This window comes from Protobothrops mucrosquamatus, unplaced genomic scaffold (genome assembly GCF_001527695.2).
Source record: "Protobothrops mucrosquamatus isolate PMUCROS unplaced genomic scaffold, P.Mucros_1.0 scaffold2411, whole genome shotgun sequence".
NCBI lineage: Eukaryota > Metazoa > Chordata > Lepidosauria > Squamata > Viperidae > Protobothrops > Protobothrops mucrosquamatus.
The window spans coordinates 335,420-357,716 of record NW_015388483.1 but is presented as its reverse complement, the minus strand read 5'-3'; the positions used below and the strand labels follow the sequence as shown (position 1 = coordinate 357,716).

The following is a 22,297-nucleotide window of genomic DNA, read 5'->3' as shown; positions in this document are numbered from 1 at the left end:
AGATAAGAAGTGCTGCTTCTCAGCTAATGCTTCAGAATTGCCTCTGGGAGGAGATCAGAAGAGCCTCTCCAGCCCTTAATGCTTTCAGGATGGTGTTCAAAACTAAGCTATTTTGGAGAGCAACCCACTGATGTTTACATTCTGTACCATCTTTTACGTTGCTTATTTTTGTGGTTGATATGTTACCGTAGCATGGATGTTTTGGCCTCTGGAGTGTACAAATGCTTCAAGCTGCAAGTTTCAATGAACTATTTATTAGCTAGTTTGTAATGTTCTATGACCTGAAAAAACAAATCCCATGTCTTTTTAAATCTTTTGTTTTGGATACAGTACTTTGAATGTTACCTTTGTTTGAAATTTAATACTTGGTTTAAAAAAAAAACATGAACAAAGTTACCAGCTGTACTGTAGTGTGCCTGTGCCTCTGGTAGCACTTGCTGGTGAAGGTAAAGACACTTTTGGTCTATTCTGGAAATGCAACCAAACCTCAGTTTAAGTCTAAATTATACAAGCTAGGACCTCTTAAGTAAAGAATACCTGCAAAGTAACAAATTGTTGGCCTACCCTATTAACTCAGAGGTTTATGCAGCATACTGACACATCATGATTCTACGAGCACCTCTGATTTCTTTTAAATTTTCTTTTTTTGCTTCTGGTTTGAAGGATCCCTCTGGATAAGAACAAAGTATCTCCCTTTCTTTTGGATGAGAATTGTTAGCTACTCCTAGGCCACAGAAGTGATGTAGACACCCTATTTCAGGGGTGTCAAACTGCCGGCCCGTGGGCTGGATGCATCATAATGAAACCGCGCCCACCCCATTCCTGGCAATGGCAAAAAAGTTGTGATATGTTGCGACACGTCATGTGACATTGCAAATTTGACACCCCTGCCCTATTTTGCACACCAGCCCACCCAGGTGTGTAGTAGAGATGCATTTGCTGCATGTGGTCCATGGGTAATAAAATGAAACTTTTACTTTCTGTGATTTCTATTAGTTGCATTTTATTTCAATGTTTTCTTGATTTTATATTGCTTTGGGCATTTTGTACATGGCTGGGAATTGTTTGAAGTCTGCTGGCATGAAATTACAATCAGTCCATCAAACAATCAAGAAAATCTATTAAGGGAGCTTTATGTAGCTAAAGGTGTGTGAGAAATGATTTCCATTTGTTGATGTCCCTTATATTGTTCTGACAAGCTCCATTAGATCTCTAAATGTTGCACAGTAGACATGGTAGATATTTGAGATGGGAAAAAATGATAAACTAGATCTAGATGTATTTGCAGTCCAGTCACAGTTCATAAAGAATTATTGTTCTCCTTCACAGGTCTGGCAGTCCTACTTTTTATCACTGAATATATTGTTTAATCTCACCTTGTCTGACTTTGTAGCTTAGGCCATTAATGACATTTATCAAAATAAATCTTTTCCTTGTTACGTAACTAGAATGCATGAAACTCAAGACTGACTAATGAGATTCAGAAATTCCATGTATGACTCACTTCACTCATTCACTTTGGTTCTTCCTTAAATTATTGTTGTTCTTTATATTTGAACTCTGCAAGCAAGCTTAGTTTGAGATGGATACCTATTCTATTTTCCTGATCTCTGTGGTAGAAAAGGAAATATCTCAAAAATGTAAATAAAATAAAACAAAATAAAATATACAAAAATGTATAAAATATAAAATGTGTTACACAATATAAAATATATTTATAATTATGAATACAAACAAATAAAACATTTTAAAGGTTTATATAAAATATAAAAAGTGTAAAAAAACATAAAAATATAAATTAATTATGTTAAAACAATATAAGGAAGTGTACAGCCTATCAGCAATGAAGCCCCTGGTGAGTCTGTGGATTTTTGGACTGGATTTGCAGCCTACCCTAAGGCAAACTTTGTTTATATCTAGATTTTGAAGAACAGCCATTACAGCCTAGATCACACATAAGTCATAAATCATGATGTATGAGCCGCAGTGTTGTAATTCATAGAATGCACAATGCCAAAATGGAACTAACCATATTATGGCTGCAAGAGAATGGTGAGGGTAGAAGCGATATAGGAGATATATAAATGCGTATCAGTCATCTTTACTTTTTTTTTTTTTGCTAGAAGCAGCTATGAAGGACTGATACATGGCATGGAGTGAAAAGATAAATCAGCCTCCCCTTAATTGCCCCTTTCCCAATATATTGGATCAATGGGTTAGCCACATTCTCTGGGAATTTTGGAAGCTGAAACTGCTTGTTGATAATATGCTTTCTTCATTATAGAGGCAGTGTAGTGGTGTAGTGGTGATGGACTGTGACTGGGGAGGCCAGATTCAACCCCCTAGCCCTTCTTAAAACCTCCCTGGTGATAAAGATGTTAAGGGGTCTGGAAGCTAAATCATATGATGAATACCTAAGGGAACTAGGTATATTTATCCTAATAAAGAGAAGGCTCAGGAGAGACATAATAGCAGTCTTTCAATACTTAAGGGCTCAGCCAGGTAAGAGGGCACTGATTTATTCTCCATAGTACCTGAGGGAAGGACAAAAAGCAATGTGTGGAAGCTCGTCAAAGGGAGATTCAACCTGGAAATAAGGAGGAATTTCCTGACAGAATGATTAATCAATGGAGCAGCCTGCCTCCCAGAGTTCTGGGTGCTCCATCACTGGAGGTTTTCAAGAAAAGATAGGGCAGCCATTTGTCTGAGCTGGTATAAGGACTCCTGCCTTGGGTTGGACTAGAAAACCTCCAAGATCCCTTCTAGCCCTATGATTCTGATTTAAGTTAGCCATTCTCTCTTACGTAGTTGCTATTGTCAGGCTGAATTTGAAGCGATGGCACCATATGCGTTGAGAAAATCTAACATAATCTAATAATACTAATAATAAATTTTGTGCTCCACAAAGCCAATCCCAATCATCCACAGAAAGATCGGAATATAAGCTGAACATGGAGATGAGCTGTGGAGAAGGAAATAGCTACAGGGGGAAGGTATAGGAAAGAAAGGAGGAGGAGGACTCATGCATCATGGCAAAAGTAAGAAGTTTAGCAGAGTGGAAGTAGCAAGATGAAAAGGAGACATGATGGAGTATCGTGGTGAAAGAAGATAAATGAAGAAAAGGGTATTTATTCATTGGTAGTTATGGAAGCCAAAGAGGATTTAGTCTTTCTTCTAGGACAAAACACTACAGCATCCACAACACATCTGAACTGGCATGGGGAGGGGCACAACAAGATGGAATTGACCCAGTCAACTAGTTGATGGAAGGTTAAATATTCCCCTCATATTTCAGGGAATTACCTAATTACTCATCATGTAAATTGACTTCCTCGAATGCATATCATTGAGTTATTGGTCATCATTTAACACTCAATAGGCATGTTTAGCATTCATATAAAAACATCCCTTTCCCCGCTTGAACACTTTTAGGTGTTTAGCCTTGGAACTCTATTATTTCCAGATGCGATCATTCACAGGGTTCAGCTTATTTAACTCAGTCATACCGAAGTACCCTTGAACACGACTTAATGAGTCTCCAAAACCAAACCAAACAAAAACAAAACAAAAAGCCCACAGAGCTGGAGAGAAAATATGGCTAAAAAAGCAAGTCTCTCTATTTGCAAAGCTCTCTAACTGAAGATAATTTGTTTGCAGAGGCCAAGCTTTGCCTACCATTGTGTGTTGGCGAAGCTTGTTAGTCAGGGAGCAGTGCAAAAGCTCCTACTAAATAAAGGTTTATGGGGGAGCTTCAGGCTCTTTGGAGGTAGCATGGGGGCTATGCAATTCTGACCCAGTTAGTGGGATAGGACACTGCCAAAACCACTGATAAAATTTGGCTGAGTGAGTTACTGCCTGGGTAAAGGCTTTGAGACAGAACTTTAAAGCTAAGAATATTATCTGTCTGAATGAAGGCATGAATTTGACTTAGCATTTCTCAAACTCAACACCTTTATGATGTGTGGATTTCAACTCCTAGTATATTGGATGGAGAACTCTGGGAGCGGAAGTCCATTCATCTTAAAGTTGCTGAGTTGAGAAACGCAGCCTTAGATCATGTTGCGTAAAATTGTGGCCAACAATCAATCCTATAAAAGCAAGGCATGAAGAAGAACAGAATATGCTCAATTCATAGTATTTATTGCTCTAAATTTTTTTTAGAGCTGAACTATTGACATGTAAGTAGGTCACATCTGAGAAACATGCTTGTTTTTTTCCCCTGTTGCCTAATACTATACAGTCCATTTTCTTAGCAACAAAACTAATTTTGATAAGCAGCCAGCAATAACTGAGTCATTTATTGCAGTCTGCATTTGGTGATTATGCTCAGAAGAATGAAAATTGGGTCTCCAAATCAGAACATGGGTGCATTCTTGCCCTTGGGACACATTCGTTTTCTCTTTCAAAAATGTGACCTTCAGCCCAAGTGGCTTCAGAGTAATTAAGTGACTGCTAATCAGAAGGCCCGCATATCTTTAAAAATAATAATAATTCTGTGCTAAAGTGGAATTCTGCAAACAAAGGCTTCTGAAACTTCAAAGCAAGGAGAACCTAAGAAAGTTCTGCCTGCATATTCGAAATATCCTATTGGTATTCCAGCTAATGCCATGAAACTCTCACATTCAAAACTGAAAGCAAATTTATGCTGTAGTTTGCAAATGTATAGCTTCCCTCATACCGGTACATCAGGGAGTTTCCTAATTACTCATCATGTAAATTGATTGCATATCAGTGAATTACTGGTTACCATTTAACATTCAATAAGCATATTTAGCAATCATATAAAAACACTCTTTCCCTGCTTGAACATTTTCTAGGTGCTTAGCCCTGGGACTCTTATTATTTCCAGCCACATATCTGGACTGGAGATCATAGTTCACAACACTGGAGGGCAACAAATGAGGGAAGCCTGGGCAGAAAAGTGATAATAATAATCATTCTAGAAACATCTAAGGTAAGTGCAAAGACAATTTTGAGGGGGGAATCTTTGCAGGCACATTGTCTGGGTCTACATATTATACTAAACTATGGTATATTCCAAATTCGTGCAATGTGTGAACTCAATCAAGAAGAAAATGTCCAGATCTACTTTACAGTTGAGGTCTATAGATCATTATGCACAGATGTGTATGGGGAACCCTGCTCAATTAAGATTGATGATCTACTTGGGTTTTCGCGCTGGGATGGCCACAATGCAACTCCAACAAGCTATGGTTTTATTAGTTTGCAGATGTTTCTTTTACATTTGTTTATTGTGTACATTATCAAATCCTCAGGGATTTGGCAGCCTGTGTAAATGATTAATAAATAAAGACACTGGAGCATCACAAATGGCTCCTCTGGAGAAGTGTTTATTGTTATTCTTCCTAAGGCTGGAAGAACAATAGTTGTTTGTTCACTGCTCCTGGCTCTGCTTGGGGTTGTGGGGACAATGTTCTATTAGTTGCCTCTTCATGCCCATGTATGCCAGCTAGCCACAAAAACAATTTTTGAGCTACATTGGCTCTGTCCAGCCAAGGGCAGAAGCAGGAGATGGCTTTTGCTCCCAACATCTTGTGGGAAAAGGCACTTTGTAATACTGTAGTCATAAAAATGGCTTAACTTGCTTTCTCTTGTGCTCATGGGATGGTGCATTTCTTTACTGGTCCTACCAACACAGTTGAGAAATCAATTCAACTCTCAGCATATTGAATAAGGTCTCGAGGCTGATCAGTCCACTGCACACTTGAGTCCAATCTTACTATTAAATGTTGCATGGTTGGCCAGGTTTCAGTTACTCTACAATAAGTGAATGTGTGTCAGATTAACATGGGGCTGTTTTAAGACAAGACTGTGGCAAGGCTGTGATTCCTACGTTTCCATGCCAGATCCCTTCTCTGTGGCCATCGTTCCAACCTACTTCTACTGCTTTTGTTAATTAAGTAAGAGCAATGCCAACAAGCTACAATCTTAACAGCACCCAATCTTACCACAGAGATCACACAGTGGTCATTCTCTGACATCATAATATGGTACCCTAAAAGGCAAAAGCTTACTTTTAAAACATATTTTAAAAGAGACACATATACAGCAAAACCCTGATTTACCAGACTATTTGGGTCAAGGGATATTCCTTAATACTAAAGATATTATTCATGTACAAGGGTGTATTCATGTAAGAAGCCTATCAGTCACTATGTGCATCCATGAAAGTAAGCCTGGGGCCTCCTGGTCATGAGCTCAGTGCCATTGTAGCCATCTTGCCCTTTTAATATGACCACCTCTGCTGTTGTGGGAAGGCTACTTTCTTCACCTGCCGTTCATTAAATGGAGGTTTGTTTTATCAAGATTTTGCTGCATGTCATGTCCATTTTACAGACAAATCATGAGATATAGATAGCAAAATAGCAGATACCAAAGAGAGAACAATCAGTGGTAATTCTTGCTTTTAGTTTTCAGCAAAAGAACTATGATTGGTTGCGTAAGAAATCCTGTATCTGGAAGCATCTTTATATTATTGTGCACATATTTTGTTTACTTCCGTGTATCTCCCCCCCACATTTGTTATTGTCACTAAAAGAACATTACATGGTTGCAATCAGCTTTGTTAAACAATAACATTGTAAAAAAAAAACTACAGAAACATTGTAGTGATCCAGCAAAAAGTCCAGTGATCTCATTCTTAAAAACTCCAGCTTGGCTGAAAATGTTTGGGTCTATTATCTTGAATTACAAAGCATTGTAACAGTAGGATTCAGCTCTCCAGTTGGTTTAGTAGGATTTTTCAATCTCAAGGAGATCAATGTGTTAAAAACAATGGACAGAGAAAGAATGAAAAGAGAAAGAATAACAACTTGATTTACAATTCAGGACATGGCCTTGGATTTTCAGAGGCATCACTCTGAGCATGGCCTCTTGTTACAAAAACATGAAAATCCAGGACAGCTAATTCCCCCTCCCAAAAAGAAGCTCAAATTTGTCTAAGCATCATAGTCAGTTAGATGAAAGCCAAATTACTAGAAAGTGTGACAACTGCAGAGTAGTATATTGAAAATAAGATTTGCCCTAACCATGTTGATAGCCAGGATCTGACTTAACCTAGAAAAAATGATGTCCAACTGCAGTAGTATATAAACTTTGCTTACATTCTGAAAAAGAAAAATAGAGAATTGTTAAAAAGAAAACAATGTTATGCAGTTGGTCAAATCTCCCTAGGGCAAAGCTAGGGAGAGATTAATCAGATTAGCTGCTTCTTGGGATGAGCTGTTTGTCTAATGAATCTAAACTTATGTAACATTTAAACAGATTTCGGTAAAGAATATTTGATGAAAAACCTAAATGAGTTTGGAGCTTTAGCGGGCTTTAAACTAAACAGAAAACAAGAATGCTTTTAAGAATATGACTCAAATTCTTAGCTGGGCTTTAAGATGGAGAAAAAGTTAAAATACTTGGGGGTTACATTGACAAATACAGATTCTAAATTGTTTCAAAATAACTTTGTGCCTCTTTGGAATGATATTAAAAAAGGCTTATTAAGATGGCACAAATTGAAACTATCTTTATTGGGTAGAACCTCTGTAATTTAGATGAATATCTTACCAAAGATGCTTTTTCTGTTTCATACTCTACCAATATTTATAACTGATGCTGCATTTAAACAATGGCAGATGGACATATCTAAGTTTATATGGCAAACCCCCCAAGAATTAGATATAAATTACTGCAAGATACTAAGGAAAGAGGTTTGGGTTTACCAGATTTAGAATTAGAAGGACATTGTTTACATTGGTTTACATATTTACAATTGGAAGGTTTAAATTAGATTTAAAAAGCTATGGATTTGATTTTGTAAAAAATGAACTGGAAATTCTATTGTCTGGTAATGATGGACATATTATTGCAAAGCTTTATAAACTGCTATTGAAACTGAACTTGGAGAATAAGTATGTAAAGCATTGTATGGTTCAGTGGGCAAAGAATTTTGGATATAATTTAATGCTTGAACAATGGGAAAATACATGGATGAAAGATTTAAAATTTATATTAAATTATAATTTAAAAGAAGTACAAATTATTAAAGAAAAAACAATGCCATGTAGTTGGTCAAATCTCCCTAGTGCAAAGCGAGGGAGAGATTAATCAGATTAGCTGCTCCTTGGGATGAGCTGTTTGTCCAATGAATTTAAACTTATGTAACATTTAAACAGGTTTCGGTCTTACCTTTTCTTTCCCATCATGTCAGTTACTTTTTCCCTTCATTTCCACTCTTGCTTAACTTTTTTCTTTTCTATCCTTTCCTATCTTTCCCAATGCCGCTACTCTTTCATGTCATGTCATGTATCTCATCTTTCCCTCCCTCCCTCCCTCCCTTCTCAAAATGTACCTCATCTCTTCCCTCCTTCCTTCTTTCCTCACAATGTGCATTACATGTGCATGTGCTTATATTTTTTCATATATATAAGAAAGGGAATGATTCGGGGCTCAATTATTTTTGTAAATGAGATATACAAGCAATTAATTCCAATAAATTATTAATACAAGTATGTTTCTGTGCCCTGGCCTTCCCTTTTCAGGGCAACACTCCTGGCAGAGGGGGGAGGGAGAAGAGGAAGAAATAGCCTAATAAAAAAATTATACAGGGCAGCTGTTTGTTACACGGTTCATCCTGGATTATTTTTTTTTTACTTGACTGAGCCAGTATGGTATATAGGAAACAATTCAATTTTGACTGTTTGTCAAAATAGCTATGTCCTCTAACTATATAACTCATTTAATTGTATCCCACAACAGTGAGACAAAATAGATAGTATTGACAAGAGTCCTTCAGAATAAACATTTGAGAGGATTTCATTTCCATAGAGTTATGTGACCAATTGGCCAGGTTTTTCAAAATTTTAAAGCTGTTGCTTTAAAATAATGGTATAAAAAACTCTGTCACTCACAGAGTAGATAGGAAGAATACTGTAGGTAGACATGAACACCATCAGTTATATTTAGCAAGGTAGAAAGTCACACTCTCCAAGCAGTTTCTTCATCTCCAAACTATTCATAAGTAACAATCTGAAGAATCTCCAATGGCAGATTCAGTGATAAACATGGAGCACTCTTTTTCCCCTTTCCACCTGGTAAAACAAAACAAAACTTCTTTGGAATCATCTATCACCTCTTTGAATAACCAAAAATTTTACACACACACACACAAAACCCCCTCCAAACCTTCTGTGATATGAATTCCTTAGGTGACCCAATTTGTAGAGGTTGGTTTGGGATAAGGAAAAATGATGAGATCAAATGATTCAGGACCACACATGGGAAATGGGGGAAATCTTAGGAATTAAGATTCCCTATATTTGCTATAACCTATTATTTAAAGTTTCATGAAGCCATGATAAATTCATTCAGCTCCACATCCTTTCTGTTTTGGACAATTTGCATTCAATGAAGATCCCACATGGGCATATGGGAAACTCATTCATATTACAGGGTAGGCATTATATGGAGTGTGTCCCCATGTTTCCCATGTGCCAACTGATGCAGTGAAGGCAGGCAATATCATATTGTTCAATTTCTCCCTCATGCCCCTTCCAAGTACCATGTAGAGCTAGAAAACCAATCACAACTACAATGAATTAAACTACTGGGTCTTATTCATTTCATTTTTTAAAAAATATGAGTGTTAGGAAATTCCAAAGAGTGTCTTATCTCCTTTCAATTGACTGTCCATACTGTTTTTTTTCCATATTATTCCTGTTACTGTGAATCTCGCTCGTCTACCTATCCTTGTTATATGCTACTTATTCCTAGTGCAATGACACTAGCCAGTGTATATTTTTTCCCTTGTTAGCACATTATGCTTCACTGGCACACACTGGCATCTGCCAGTTTAGAGTTCTGGTCCCTCTGCCCAATCATGATAGACTATTTTTAGTTTAAAAATAGTAGCTTTGATGTACAAAAATAAAGATAGGCTATTGTGAATTTTTTATAGGGTGTTCCTTATGCTTCTTTATCATTGTAATAAATACAGCCCAATAACTATTATTTTTTCATAACATTCCCAGAATAACTAAACCTGTCAGAATATCAAATATTAACCCACAACCAAACTGGTCAATTTATGAAATCAGGTGGGAAGTGGCATAAGGCCCCATCATTAGTAATTGCCTTCCTATATGCTCAAATCTTTGCACAGAACCATCGGTGAGGGCAGTTTGCAGATCTGTGCTCCTGTACGGGATATTCCATCCACCCTTGCCACGAGTAAGCAGTTAGGAACAGTACAATCCTAAACAACTATGCTTGGAAATAATTAGATCCTGCTGTGTTCAGGGCAAATCTCATCAGGATATCCTGCAACTTCTCCCTGCAGCTCCTAAAACGATTTCCTTGACATTTAAAAACTCAAGTGAGGAAAACGCGCATTACACCATTTCTTCCTGATCTTACAAGCTCTCTCCTAGAAAGTCGGCTACACTTCGTTTTCTCCGACCTTAGGGATCAAGACCCGAGGAGCTCCCGTTCGATGCGAGAGGCGAGGCTTGAAGCCACGTTGCTGAAATCCAAATTTCGTTTCCCACCCCCACCCCCAACCCAAGAGATTCCAGTACGCCGCTTTGCTCGCGCGTCTTTGGAAGGGCATTTTGGAAATTGCAATGGGAAGATGGGTTCCCCCACCTCCCAACCGCAGAAGCAGCAGCCTGGCGGGACTTCCAGGCAAGGGAGCCAGCTGCCTGCTCTCCCGCGCCCACAGCCGGCTCAGCCCGTCGCGGACAAACCGGAGGGACCCCAGGAGGCTTAACGTGCGGCAGTCCGGGCGACGTTCTTCGCCCCGCCCCCGCCCCCGGGAGGCGGGGCGGCGCGGCTCGCGATTGGCCAGGGGGTGGGCGCTCGCCCTCTGCCCCCTGACCCTGCGCGGCGGCGGCGGGCGGCGGCGGTGGAGGTAGCGGCAGCGCCTGCCGCCCGTTTCCTGCTGGCCTGGCGGCGGCTGGTGCCACTGCTCAGCGTTGGGCGGGCGGGAGAATAATGCGGCGCAGGTCTCGGCTGCTGCTCTGCTTCGCTTTCCTCTGGGTGCTGGGGATCGCCTACTACATGTACTCTGGGGGAAGCGCCGCGCTGGCCGGAGGCGGCAGGAAGGTAAGGGGGACGTGGAGCGAGCCGCTGGCTCTCCGGGCGCCGTCGTGGGCTGGCGGGTGGACCTTTGCTGCCTTTGCTGTCGGACTCTCCGGGGCGGAGGGACTCTTCTCCAGCCGGCGTTTCCGCCTGAGCCTCCCCGGCTCACCCGGAGGCTCTAAACTCTGCTCTTCGGCGTGGCGTGTGCGTGTGTGTGTGTTCGTGGGTGTGCAGCGTGTCCAGGGAGAACTAGTTTCTCACCCAGGCGGGCGGGAAAGAGCTTCCTCTCCGGCTCGCCCGCCGTCCTCTGGCGTTCCCCTGGTTCCCCGGCCGCTTTCCCCCGTTGAGAAGTGGCGCCTGCCTGCCTGCCTGCCTGCCTGCGGGGAGGCTTTCCTTTCAGTCTCTCCCACTCTCCCCGATCCTGGTGTCTGGGCAGGCGTTTTGCGCTGCGTGGAGAACCTGCCCAAGCTAGGCAGCGAGCGACCTTTCGGGAGAGTGGATGAGTCGCGCCCATCATCCCCGGCAACATGGCTGCGGATGATGGGCGTGGACGTCCAGCGCGTCCGGGGAAAGCTGCCGTATGCTGTAGTGGCGGCGGTGTGTGCGTGTGTGTGTGTGTGTGTGGCGGCGGGGGGGGGGGGAAGAAATGCTCGTTCCCTTCCTGGGGAAAGCCCGGGGCTTGCGGGAGTTTTCCAGCGAGGGAAAGCCGCCTTTCATCTTTCCGGGGGGAGGCGAAGGCGAAGCTCGCTCTCTCTCTCTCTCTCGCCTCGGTGCAGTGCGGGTGTGCGCGATTCCATCTACGTTGCGTTTCTGCTTTCCTCCTCCTCCCCTTTGAGAAGTGGAGGTGAGACCGGCTGCTTTTTTTCCTCGCCTTCTACGGCGGGGGAGCGCCAAGACATTCCCGGGCCAGCGGGAGAGAGTGGGTGGGTGGGTTTCTAGCCCCTCTGGCTCATTCTGGCTCTCTTTTCAGACCGGGAGGGAAGAGCCAGTCTCTGCTGAGCCCCTTCTCGGGGGCTTTCTTTGGAAAAAAAAAGCAGATGGTTCCTTTCTGGACTTCAGTCTGGTTTCTAACTCGTCATTACCCGGGGCCGCGTCCAAACCAACTGGAGCGAGCCACGTCGTGGCTTGCGGGAAAATGAGCGTGGGAGGAAGATTATTAGGGTAATGGGGAAAGCTGGCAATCCTCTCTGTTCTCATTTGACTGGAGGAGTCCTTAATGGGATGTCTTGCTAGCGATAGTTCCTGGAACTTGAAATGTCTCATTGGAGCCACTTGAGTCGGCTTTCCTCAGCCTTACTGCTGTTTGTCTCAATGATTTAGAATTGTTTTGTTTGAAGTATAATTAACTGGGTAAAGTCATCCTACTACTGCCATTACTGAGGGAGACCTGGGGAGTGTTTATCCTTTTCTTTCTGTCTTTCCATTGTTGGCCATTTCCATTTCACTACGGTTGAGTAGTTTCATTGGGAGAGAGTTTAAATGCCAAGGCTGGCATTAAGTTGATGCCAGGTTGAAGGCCGGTCAGGGAATCAGAAAACTAGGATACTTTTGCTGAAATGTCTCTGGAATGCCACCCCCAGTTTTCTGCTCACCTATGTTTAAAAAAAACAAAAAACGGGGGGGGGGGAATTCTCATGTTCACATTTACCAAGAATAAAGAATACTTCCTTCTTTCCATTATGTATTTTCTTCAATCATTCCTAATATAGCTGTTTGAAATAGTATAAATATGTGCTCATGGAAGTGGCTGCTCATTATATATGGTACGCATGCACACAAACATACATATATGCAAATACCAAGCATTCTTTTTTTTTAACGGGTTTACATGACAATTCAGTAGGCAGGTAATATATTTGACACTATTCATATTTGGAGATAATGTTAGAGTAAGGTGTGCTCAGTTTGATTCTTCAGCTAATTGTGTGAGGGACATTGATAGTTACATTATTTGGAGAATTAAGATCTTCAGTCCAAATGATGATTAATTGTATGATTCCAAATTAAACCTTGTTAATTAACCAATTAACAAATAGTTCATTTCCTTATGCCCAAAAAACTCTTTCTAACATGAATGTTATGATATAGCAAAGAAGCCTGTCAGTTTTTTTATGTTTAGCATAAATATAACAGCAAGTCATTTTACAGCTAAAGGAAATGGGGACTGTAATAGGAAATATTCACAAAACTGAATAGCTTATTAAAGGACTAAAATGAAAAAAAAAAGTCCTAAAGTACAGTAATGACCAGTAGTATTGAAGGAATATATCTGCAAATGGGGGAGATTGACAATTATATCTGAATTGCTGATTTAGGTTTCTATTTTCTGTCAATGAAGCATAATATTTAATCCCAACTTTTAGAATGGCTTAGTAATTCTGAGCATAGGAAGAAGAATGTAAGTGTAATGGCTTTTGAAATTGTTCTAAAAGGCTCATTTAGCATGGAATGCAAAACCTTGAAAGAAAACATAACACATTGCATGTCTTTTGTGAATAAAAATTTTGCTGTTAGAACATTTAATATATTCACAGAATTGTATACTATTTAATTAACCATAAAAAGATCATTACAAAATTGAAAGATCAATTTTAATAGATTGTAGTTTGGGTTTACAAAGTGTAACAGTAGATAAACTTTCAGTGAATTTGCAGGGGTGTGTGTTTTTATATGCAGGAAGTACTATTGAGTGTACTTTCAAGTTAGTTTCAGCCAGTTACTTTTTTTTATTGCTTTCTTGAACTGTTCCTGCTCTAATCTTGTCTCAGTTTTGTTAGTTTTAATACTGTGGCAGGTATTTAAAACATTTTTTTTTTAAATTATGAAGATTGGCCTATTTAAAGGTCAGACTATTCAGGCCATAAACTTGAAGACAAAGAAGTGCTTTGGAGTGCCCAGAGGTGTGAACCTAGCACATATATGCAACTCTGTAAAACAGCTTTGTCTTCAGCAGTTGCTGCAAAATCCTGGGAAGATAGTCTTAGTTTAAAGAATTGCGGACAGGTATTATGGTCTCTGAAATACCCCTTTGCCTTCAAAAGCAGATCACAGCACAACCCTGTTTAAAGTCTATAGGAATTACAGCAAAAGTGAAGTAGCAACCTGCAAGGCTACATTTACAGATATCTGTACAAAACTGAATTGATGGAATATTTATTACATTTAAGTTGTCCTTGATCTCCAGGAAAATTTGTGAGCTTTGTTTTCTCCCCCATTGTACTCTCATAGTAGCCTCTGTAATAGATTAGGCTTTGAGATAATGGGTAAACCATTAAGCTTTGTGTATCTTTCTTTGAAGGATGTCATTCCAGCACTAACTGCTACATTGTATTAATTCTTAGGTAAGTAGGCAAGTATTACTTAGCTTTATAAGGTCAGGTTTGATCTTTCATTGCTATTTAGAATTAACTGGACCTGTTTTGGGAAGGCATCTTTCATTCATGCAGGGAAAACACCTCAGGTTCATTCATTTCTTTACTAATTTCAGTCCTTTAGCACAGATGGTTTCTATATTTCTACATGTCATCCATTAACAGTTTTGAAGAACTATAAATTATGCATTTTTGTTCTATCTGATGTATTTATATAAATTAGATTGTTCATAGGATACTGGTTTTATAGTTAAATAGAAGAAAGCACATCTAGATTCTTAATGTTGTTGCAGAATGAAGAAGCTGAAGAAATGAGTTTTTGACTTAGATTTATAGAAAGATGCATGTTGTAGCCCAAAATTCTATAGTTCAAGTTTATTTGGTGGGGCTTTTTCAGTAGCTGTCTACTTTGCCAACATTCCTTGTTCAATCCCTAAGAGAAGTTGACTAGGTCTTATTAAAAGGGAGAATAGAATAGAATAGAATACTTTATTGTCACCTTGAATGTACACTAATTGGCATACATTAAAATAAAATCTTGTTGCATACGGCTCTCAAAAGGTTCACCACCTCCAATATACACTATATCAATATGACATAAATAAATAAATACAGAATTATGCATATACCCACATATATTATATGACATGGAGACAAAACAGTCTAGTTCAGATTATATATATATGTGCATGACGAGAAAAACGAATCTTGCGAGTTTACCAGACGGATGGAATAGGGAACAAAGCTATTACAGAATCAGGTAGTCCTGCTAGAAATACTTCGAAACCTCCTCCCAGAGGGGAGCAACAGAAACAGACCATAAAGTGGGTGTGTGGGGTCTCTAATAATGCTTTGAGCTCTAAGCACATAGCGCTTGTAAGCAGAATCCTGAATACCAGGAAGCGAGCTTCCTATGATCTTCTTGGCTATCTGAGGCACTGCTGCCACCAAGCCAGACAGTGATGCAGTTTGTTAAAATGCTCTCAATTGTGCCTCTGTAAAAAGTGGCTAGGACAGAAGGAGAGAGATGTGCTCTCCTCATCCGATGCAGGAAATGCAGAAAATGCAGACGCTGGGTTGGGCGCTTCACTAAGGATGAGGCCTGGAGAGTTATCTGCACCCCCAGATACTTAATACTTTAATATCTTAACTGCAAATATGCCTTTGCCTTGGTCTATTGGGAGAAGTAGAATCAGTTATGCATGTCCTCCTCTGTCATTTTAATTCAATTAGGCACAAGAAGTTAAGGACATCTGTTAATTAATTAACACTCCATTCTTCTCCTTTTAACTGATAAGCCAGTGATGATCTCTGGGATAGTCACAAAACTTTGTTCATCTACCATTGCTATTTGAGGCAAGATTGTATTATTTTGATATATAAAATAATGCAGACCTTATTGTTTGAGATGTGATTTTATTATTTTAATATTCAGATTTTAGGGTAGTATATTTTTCTCTCATTCGCTGTAAGAAAACAAAATATAATAAATATGCAGTCTGTAGCAATTTACGTGCCAGCTATAGCTTTTTTTTTAATTGAGAGCAGTATAGTAATCACACAATTCTATAAGTTTCCCAAGTAATCCTTATGTTCAGATTGTTGCAGATTGCATCCTTAAGATATTAGAAAACAAAGTTTAAACAACAGAATTAAACTAACATTTTTATATTTTCAAATATACATCATTACTTCAGTTCATAGGAGAATCTCCAAGGTTTACTCAGGTGAAACTACTACTAATGGAAATGAGGCACCTTATCTATAAACCTCCCTTTCTCACATTTTCCAGAGGCTTGAGGCTTTGTGAAATAAACTTTCAAAAGGCACAAGAGACTGGAGGCAGAGGAACTGCTAACATTTGTTTCTTCCTCTGATTGTTGCACTAAATCAAAGCTTTTTCTGAGCAGCTGAAGCATTTTTATTTATGGGATGAGAAGTCTGGATCCCAACCGTTTGTCTCCCCCCCCCAGTACTCTAGAAGAAACTAGAATATTTTTCTCTTCAAATATTTATTTCCTGAAAAGCAAGCGGATGATTGACTTATTAGTAACAACAATCTGCTGCAATATTGTGCCAAGTGATAATGTGCATTCTTTCCAAAATATATTATATATCTATTTTCACCAAGTGTTAAGGATATGCTAAAGATACCTTTTGGGAATACTGTATTCTCTAATGCATTAATACACACAAAATGGAATCACGTCCCAAATATAGAAAAATTTCTTACTAAGCATGATAAAAAATATAGGGCTGCATAAAACTTAGATCATTTAATTAACTGAAGATGAATAACTTGTAATTATTGCAGTGTGCTTTTTAAGTGACACTTTTATATGGCTGTTTGCTAGACAGGTGACTGAGAACCTGCTGAATGAGGAATTTCTGGCAGTTTTCAGTGATGTGTAAAAATAGTTGAATTGTTCCACCTTCCTTTTTTCATTTTTCTCTCTCCCTAATACCTTAAAACCTAAGTAATACCTAAGTACTAATCCTGCACTATCTGAAATTGCTAAGGAAGCATTTAGGTTAGAGTCCTTTGGGTTATTTTTAACTTTTATAGGTAAATCTTCTGTATATTATGCTGTATTTATGAGTCTTTGACTGTGTGTTTCACTGAATTGAAGGCTCAGATGAAGCATCCTTTAAAACCAAAGTGATGGGACACAATGCCCTGTTTTTTTTAGCTATGTCCCTTTGCTTTGATGAATTACAGAAACTTTTCCATATTTATTTGATTTATATTGTACCTTCATTTTTGTATAATTCCATGTGACATGCATACTGTTATTATTTGTATCCCACCTTTACTATTTTTATAAGGCAGTGAACATATCCAGCATACCTTTCTCCTATTTTCCCTCCAACAACAATCCTATGAGTGGATATATGCATGTCTACCATTCTTCTCTATTAAGAGATACAGTCATTAGAAAATGCAAATGATGGATTTTTCTTCATATGTTTTAGTATATATGGTAGTACTTTCTGGTAGGAGAACTCTTAATTCCAGCTGAGTGGTAATTAAAAAAAGGACAAATATATTTTGTGACTAAGTTCCCACAGTTGGAGAGAAGCATGTTGCATTGAAAAATATCTTGGTGTTCCAGGATCTAGAATTAGGCAACATCCTTATTAGGTTCAAATCACAATATTTATCACAAAATGAATATTTTTTCAGGGCCTTTTGCATTTTTCATCACTCTTTTCGAGTGGGGCAGAGTAAGAAAAATGACTTTACAGCTATAAGGTCCGCTTGAGTTAGTTTTAGAAGAATGCAGATTTAATTGTTGTTATATATATAGTATATAGTATATAGTATATAGGTTATACTCATGGGATAAAGACACCCTCCCCCAATATGATATATAAAATTCAACAGTTATCTAGATTTGCCTTCAGTGGTAGTGCAACACTCTGGGCTTGATACACAATACACATACAACATGATTTTTCTAACTATTGCAGGAAAGATGTATTAAAACAATGAAATATATACAAATAAAACACTTCAATGCAGTACATGCAATATGTAACATCTGAGGATATAGCTTGATATAGGACAAAGCAGATAATACTTTATATATAATGGATCAGGGAATTGAAAGTTCCCTCTCTCAGGTGGTTCGTAGAAGAGAATGGGGCTAGATCCATTTTGCTTTTCTTGTTATTATTTTCTCATAAGAGCACTTTCTGGAAATGGATAAATGCCAGATAAGAAAAAGTAGTCCCAGTTTATAGAAGTGCAGATTGGAGATCAGGAAATTAGACAGCAAGCTCAGGACTTGCAAAAGCTATAGAGGTGGTAGAGAATTTCTTTCCTTTATGGATTGTGATGAGAGGTGTGTGACTTTATCCTATGTATGGGTGATTGTGGGAGTTCAAGCAGTTGATTGAAATGTTTTCTTCAGAAGTAATTGCTCATTTCTTTTTGATACTTTCAACTTTCTTCTAATTATTTGATTGTGATATAGATAATGAAGTATGTCTTCTTTTAGCACATGTCTACTTGTTAGGTCAAACTACAGGGATCTCTCTAGTGTCAAGTGACTGGTGGCAACAATACTGAGTTCCTAGGTGTTGTAAGAAAGGTGGAGTACAGTTGGGAGTAGAGGATTCAGAAATCTCCTCTCATGGAAGCCATTGTACCCAATCCAACACATCATGTATGTACACACATACCACTTTACAGTTAAAAATGCAAGTATCACATAAAAGAAATCATCTGTGAAAACTCATAACTGATGTAGCAAGCAGAGTGGGGTGGTAGATGTTCCTTCTCAGGAAGGCTACTTGGACTTCCTGGAGATTTGTGGAAGTAGGATCACTTGCACTTGATTCTTCAGAGATTTTTCAATTTGTTCTAGAGAGGGTAATTTGCATGATTCCTAGACTTTAGAGTGAGTTGTCTGCCGTGTCTCTGTCTTATAGGGATTTAAAAAAGGATTTAAATAAAGATTTAACAGTTTGTTGTTCCCTTATCCCATTTACCATTGCATTTAGGAACTTGTTAGGGAAGTTGACAATTGTAATTCAGCGTACAGTAGTTCAGAAATAGGGCTGGGTGGCCTCAGTGTATCCACAGTGCCACGTTCCAAATTGGTAATAGATCTGACAGTCAAAATAGACAATGCAATACAAAAGGAAACCAGGAACCGAATACTATAGAGTTTAATCTAACTACATGCAGTCTCATCCCATGTTTTATTGTAACCCTGTGATTAAACACTGATGGGTTACAACAGGAAACTTTTCCTTCCCTTTTTATTTCTTGCTTAGTTTAACAAGTAGTGTCTGGAAAAGTCCTGGGGAACCGTAAAGCTTGATCACAATTTTATAGTAGTCTGATTGCTCCTAATGAAGTGTGTCTAAATGTGGATTTTCTATATGAAAAAAGCTGCTTTTGCTTTTGTATAACTTTGAAATCTCAATCTCAATCAAGCTACAGATGTCAAGCAAGTAGGATAGGTGAATTATAATTCTAGCAAAAGAAAAAGAACAAGCTTGTTCTTTTGCAAAAAGAACCCAGTCATTTGGGTATCATCTTTTTAGAGTCCCTAAAATAGTGACAAACTTGTCTTTTACATTCTTGCAAATCGGCACAAATTCTAGCTAGTATTAGAAATTTACATTTCATGCTTGCTGGCTGTTTGCCACAATGTTATTGTGAGAGGATAGGAGCTATATTAGTGGTTGGCCAATCTAGTTTGATTTAGCTGGCTGTGCATAATCACATGATGAAAGCTTGGTCTGCGTAACAATTCATGAAATTACTACTGCAATTGTGGCCTTCCTGGTGGCCATCACATCGGCAAGGCGGGTTTCTGAACTGGCTGCTCTTTCTGTTAGGGAAGACCTGTGTGCCTTCCACCAGGACAGAGTGGTATTGCGATTGGATCCCCTGTTCATCCCCAAGGTGAATACACTTTCACCGGGCCCAGGAAATCGTTCTACCGAACTTCTGTCCCAATCCTTCCCACGCACGGAAGCGGCAGTGGCATTCCCTGGACGTGCGCAGGACACTGCGTCATTACTTTAAGAGGACTGCCCCTTTTCGTAAATCGGAGGCACTCTTTGTCTCTTTCCACGCAGGTTCCAAAGGGCAGAAGGTCTCCTACTATTGCCCAGTGGATTAAGGCCTGTATCGCTGAATCTTACCGGGCCTATTCTTTACCAGTTCCAAGCCGCTTAATGGCGCACTCTACGCGTAGCGCTTCCACATCAGTAGCATGGCAAACTCAGGCTTCCATAGCTGATATCTGTAGGGCGGCGACGTGGTCGTCCCCTTCACCTTTCATACGTCATTACAAGTTCAACAAGTTTGCTTCTGCAGAGGCCGCATCCGGCCGCCGGGTCTTACAGCAGGTGGTCCATTTCAACACCAACACTTGACCGGCCTGCGTCCCACCCGTGGGCTCATATGGGCTTTGGTATGTCCCATTCGTGAATTCTACATTCCTCTACATGCTGGAGGGGCGTTGTCTTACCTGAACTCCTTTTCTCAGCATGAGGAATGTAGAATCCACCCCCTCTCTGTTCACTTTAGCAGTCAGGTCAGTGTCAGCAATTTGGGAGCCATCACGTCACACAATCAGTGGCTTCGCCCTTTTTCGAAACTGGGGCATGGTCAGACCCTGCGGGGGCGTGGCAACTTTGATTGATTAGTCTAAATGGGCTAGAGGACTTCTAAAACCCATTCGTGGATTCTACATTCTTCATGCTGAGAAAAGGCGTTCAGGTAAGACAACGCCCCTTTTGTTCATCTATTTCAAAATGTGGTTTTTAAATAAGAACTGTTAGTAGTATTCAGATTCAGTGGTAAATATATGTAATCTACCATACTACATCAGTCATGGCATCACTTTTGAAATATTATAGCAAATCCCTCAAAAAGTCTTAACAAATGTAGACATTATCATGAAAATTCTATTGATAGGAAGCATTTCGGCCATGATTTCAAGAAATTGGCAATGATATTCTTCTAACTATATTAATCGTTAGTTGCTGTCTATATATACAGTAGTTAATACTTTTGGATTTACCTACTAACATTTTTGTTATTCAGTCAGGACAAGATATTAATTTATTAAATTTATATTCTATCCATCTTGGGGTTGAGCGACTCTCTTGCTAGCTTTCCAATGTTCTCTGTAGGTAGCAGCTGAATATCAAAACAGTTGTAAATTCATTAGTATTTTATTACTGACAGCCTTAAAAATGTTTAACATTTTGTAGAGTCATAACCATTTTTCTCTCAAACGAAATAATAAAATATCTGTTTTTGTGTTAAAATTGTTCATGGGTAATACTTCTGTAATTTAAATAAATCAGTCTACATGAGTCCTATTTATGATTTCTGAGCTTGCTAATGCATTGTTTATTAGTTCATGGTTTTTATATATTATCAATTTCCAGATGGAGTCATGGCTATGTATAATAAACCAGGGTGAAAATAATAACGTAGAAATAATAAAAATACTATTTTTAAAAACTATTAAATTGTATCATGAATTAATATAATAAACAGTGATAAGCATATTGATGTCAGATCTTGAATAAATAACCTTGTGAACAACCCTGTTTTTAAGGCTTTTCTAAAGGTCAGAAATGATGAGATCATCTAATTTTCGGGTGGGAGACTTTTTCATTGGGTTGGTACTATTAACGAAAAACAGGGGTTTCTCACTTTCTACTGCATCTCATGTGGGGGAGGAACCTCATACAACACACCACCTGAGTGCAAAAGTCTCCTATATGATTGTGACAGGATATATATGTGATAAATAAGAAAATAAATACTGACGTGAAGTAGATCATCTTGTAGGTATTCAGCTTCCATGGCGTGTCGAGCTCTAAATGTTAAAACCAGCACTTTGAATTGTACACTGCCTGCTCCGAGAGAGAGTGCTGGTATTGTTTTTTGCCGTTATAAAGCAGTAGTAGTAGTAGTAGTAGTAGTAGTAGTAGTAGTAGTAGTAGTAGTAGTAATAATAATAATAATAATAATAATAATAATAATAATAATAATAATAATAATAATAATAATAATAAAGTTGGAAGGGACCTTGGAGGTCTTCTAGTCCAACCCCTGCTCAGGCAGGTAACCCAATACCATTTCGGACAAATGGCTGTCCAATTTCTTCTTAAAAACTTCCAGTGTTGGAGCATTCACCGCTTCTGGAGGCAGGTTGTTCCACTGGTTAATTGTTCTAACTGTCAGGAAGTTTCTCCTTAGTTCTAGGTTGCTTCTCTCCTTGATTAGTTTCCATCCGTTGCTTCTTGTCCTGCCTTCAGGCGCTTTGGAAAATAGCTTGACTCCCTCTTCTTTGTGGCAG

At 39.1% G+C, this 22,297-nt stretch overlaps 1 protein-coding gene across 1 annotated transcript in view; it reads left to right on the top strand.

Annotated features, from left to right (window-relative positions):
* The first annotated feature begins 10,923 nt into the window (after window positions 1-10,923).
* Window positions 10,924-22,297, top strand: part of GALNT2 (polypeptide N-acetylgalactosaminyltransferase 2) — a 74,128-nt gene continuing 62,754 nt past the window's right edge. Inside the window, exon 1 of the mRNA XM_015824911.1 lies at window positions 10,924-11,112. Coding sequence (XP_015680397.1) covers window positions 11,002-11,112 — 111 coding nt within the window. The 5' untranslated portion in view covers window positions 10,924-11,001. The remainder of the gene's footprint in view (window positions 11,113-22,297) is intronic.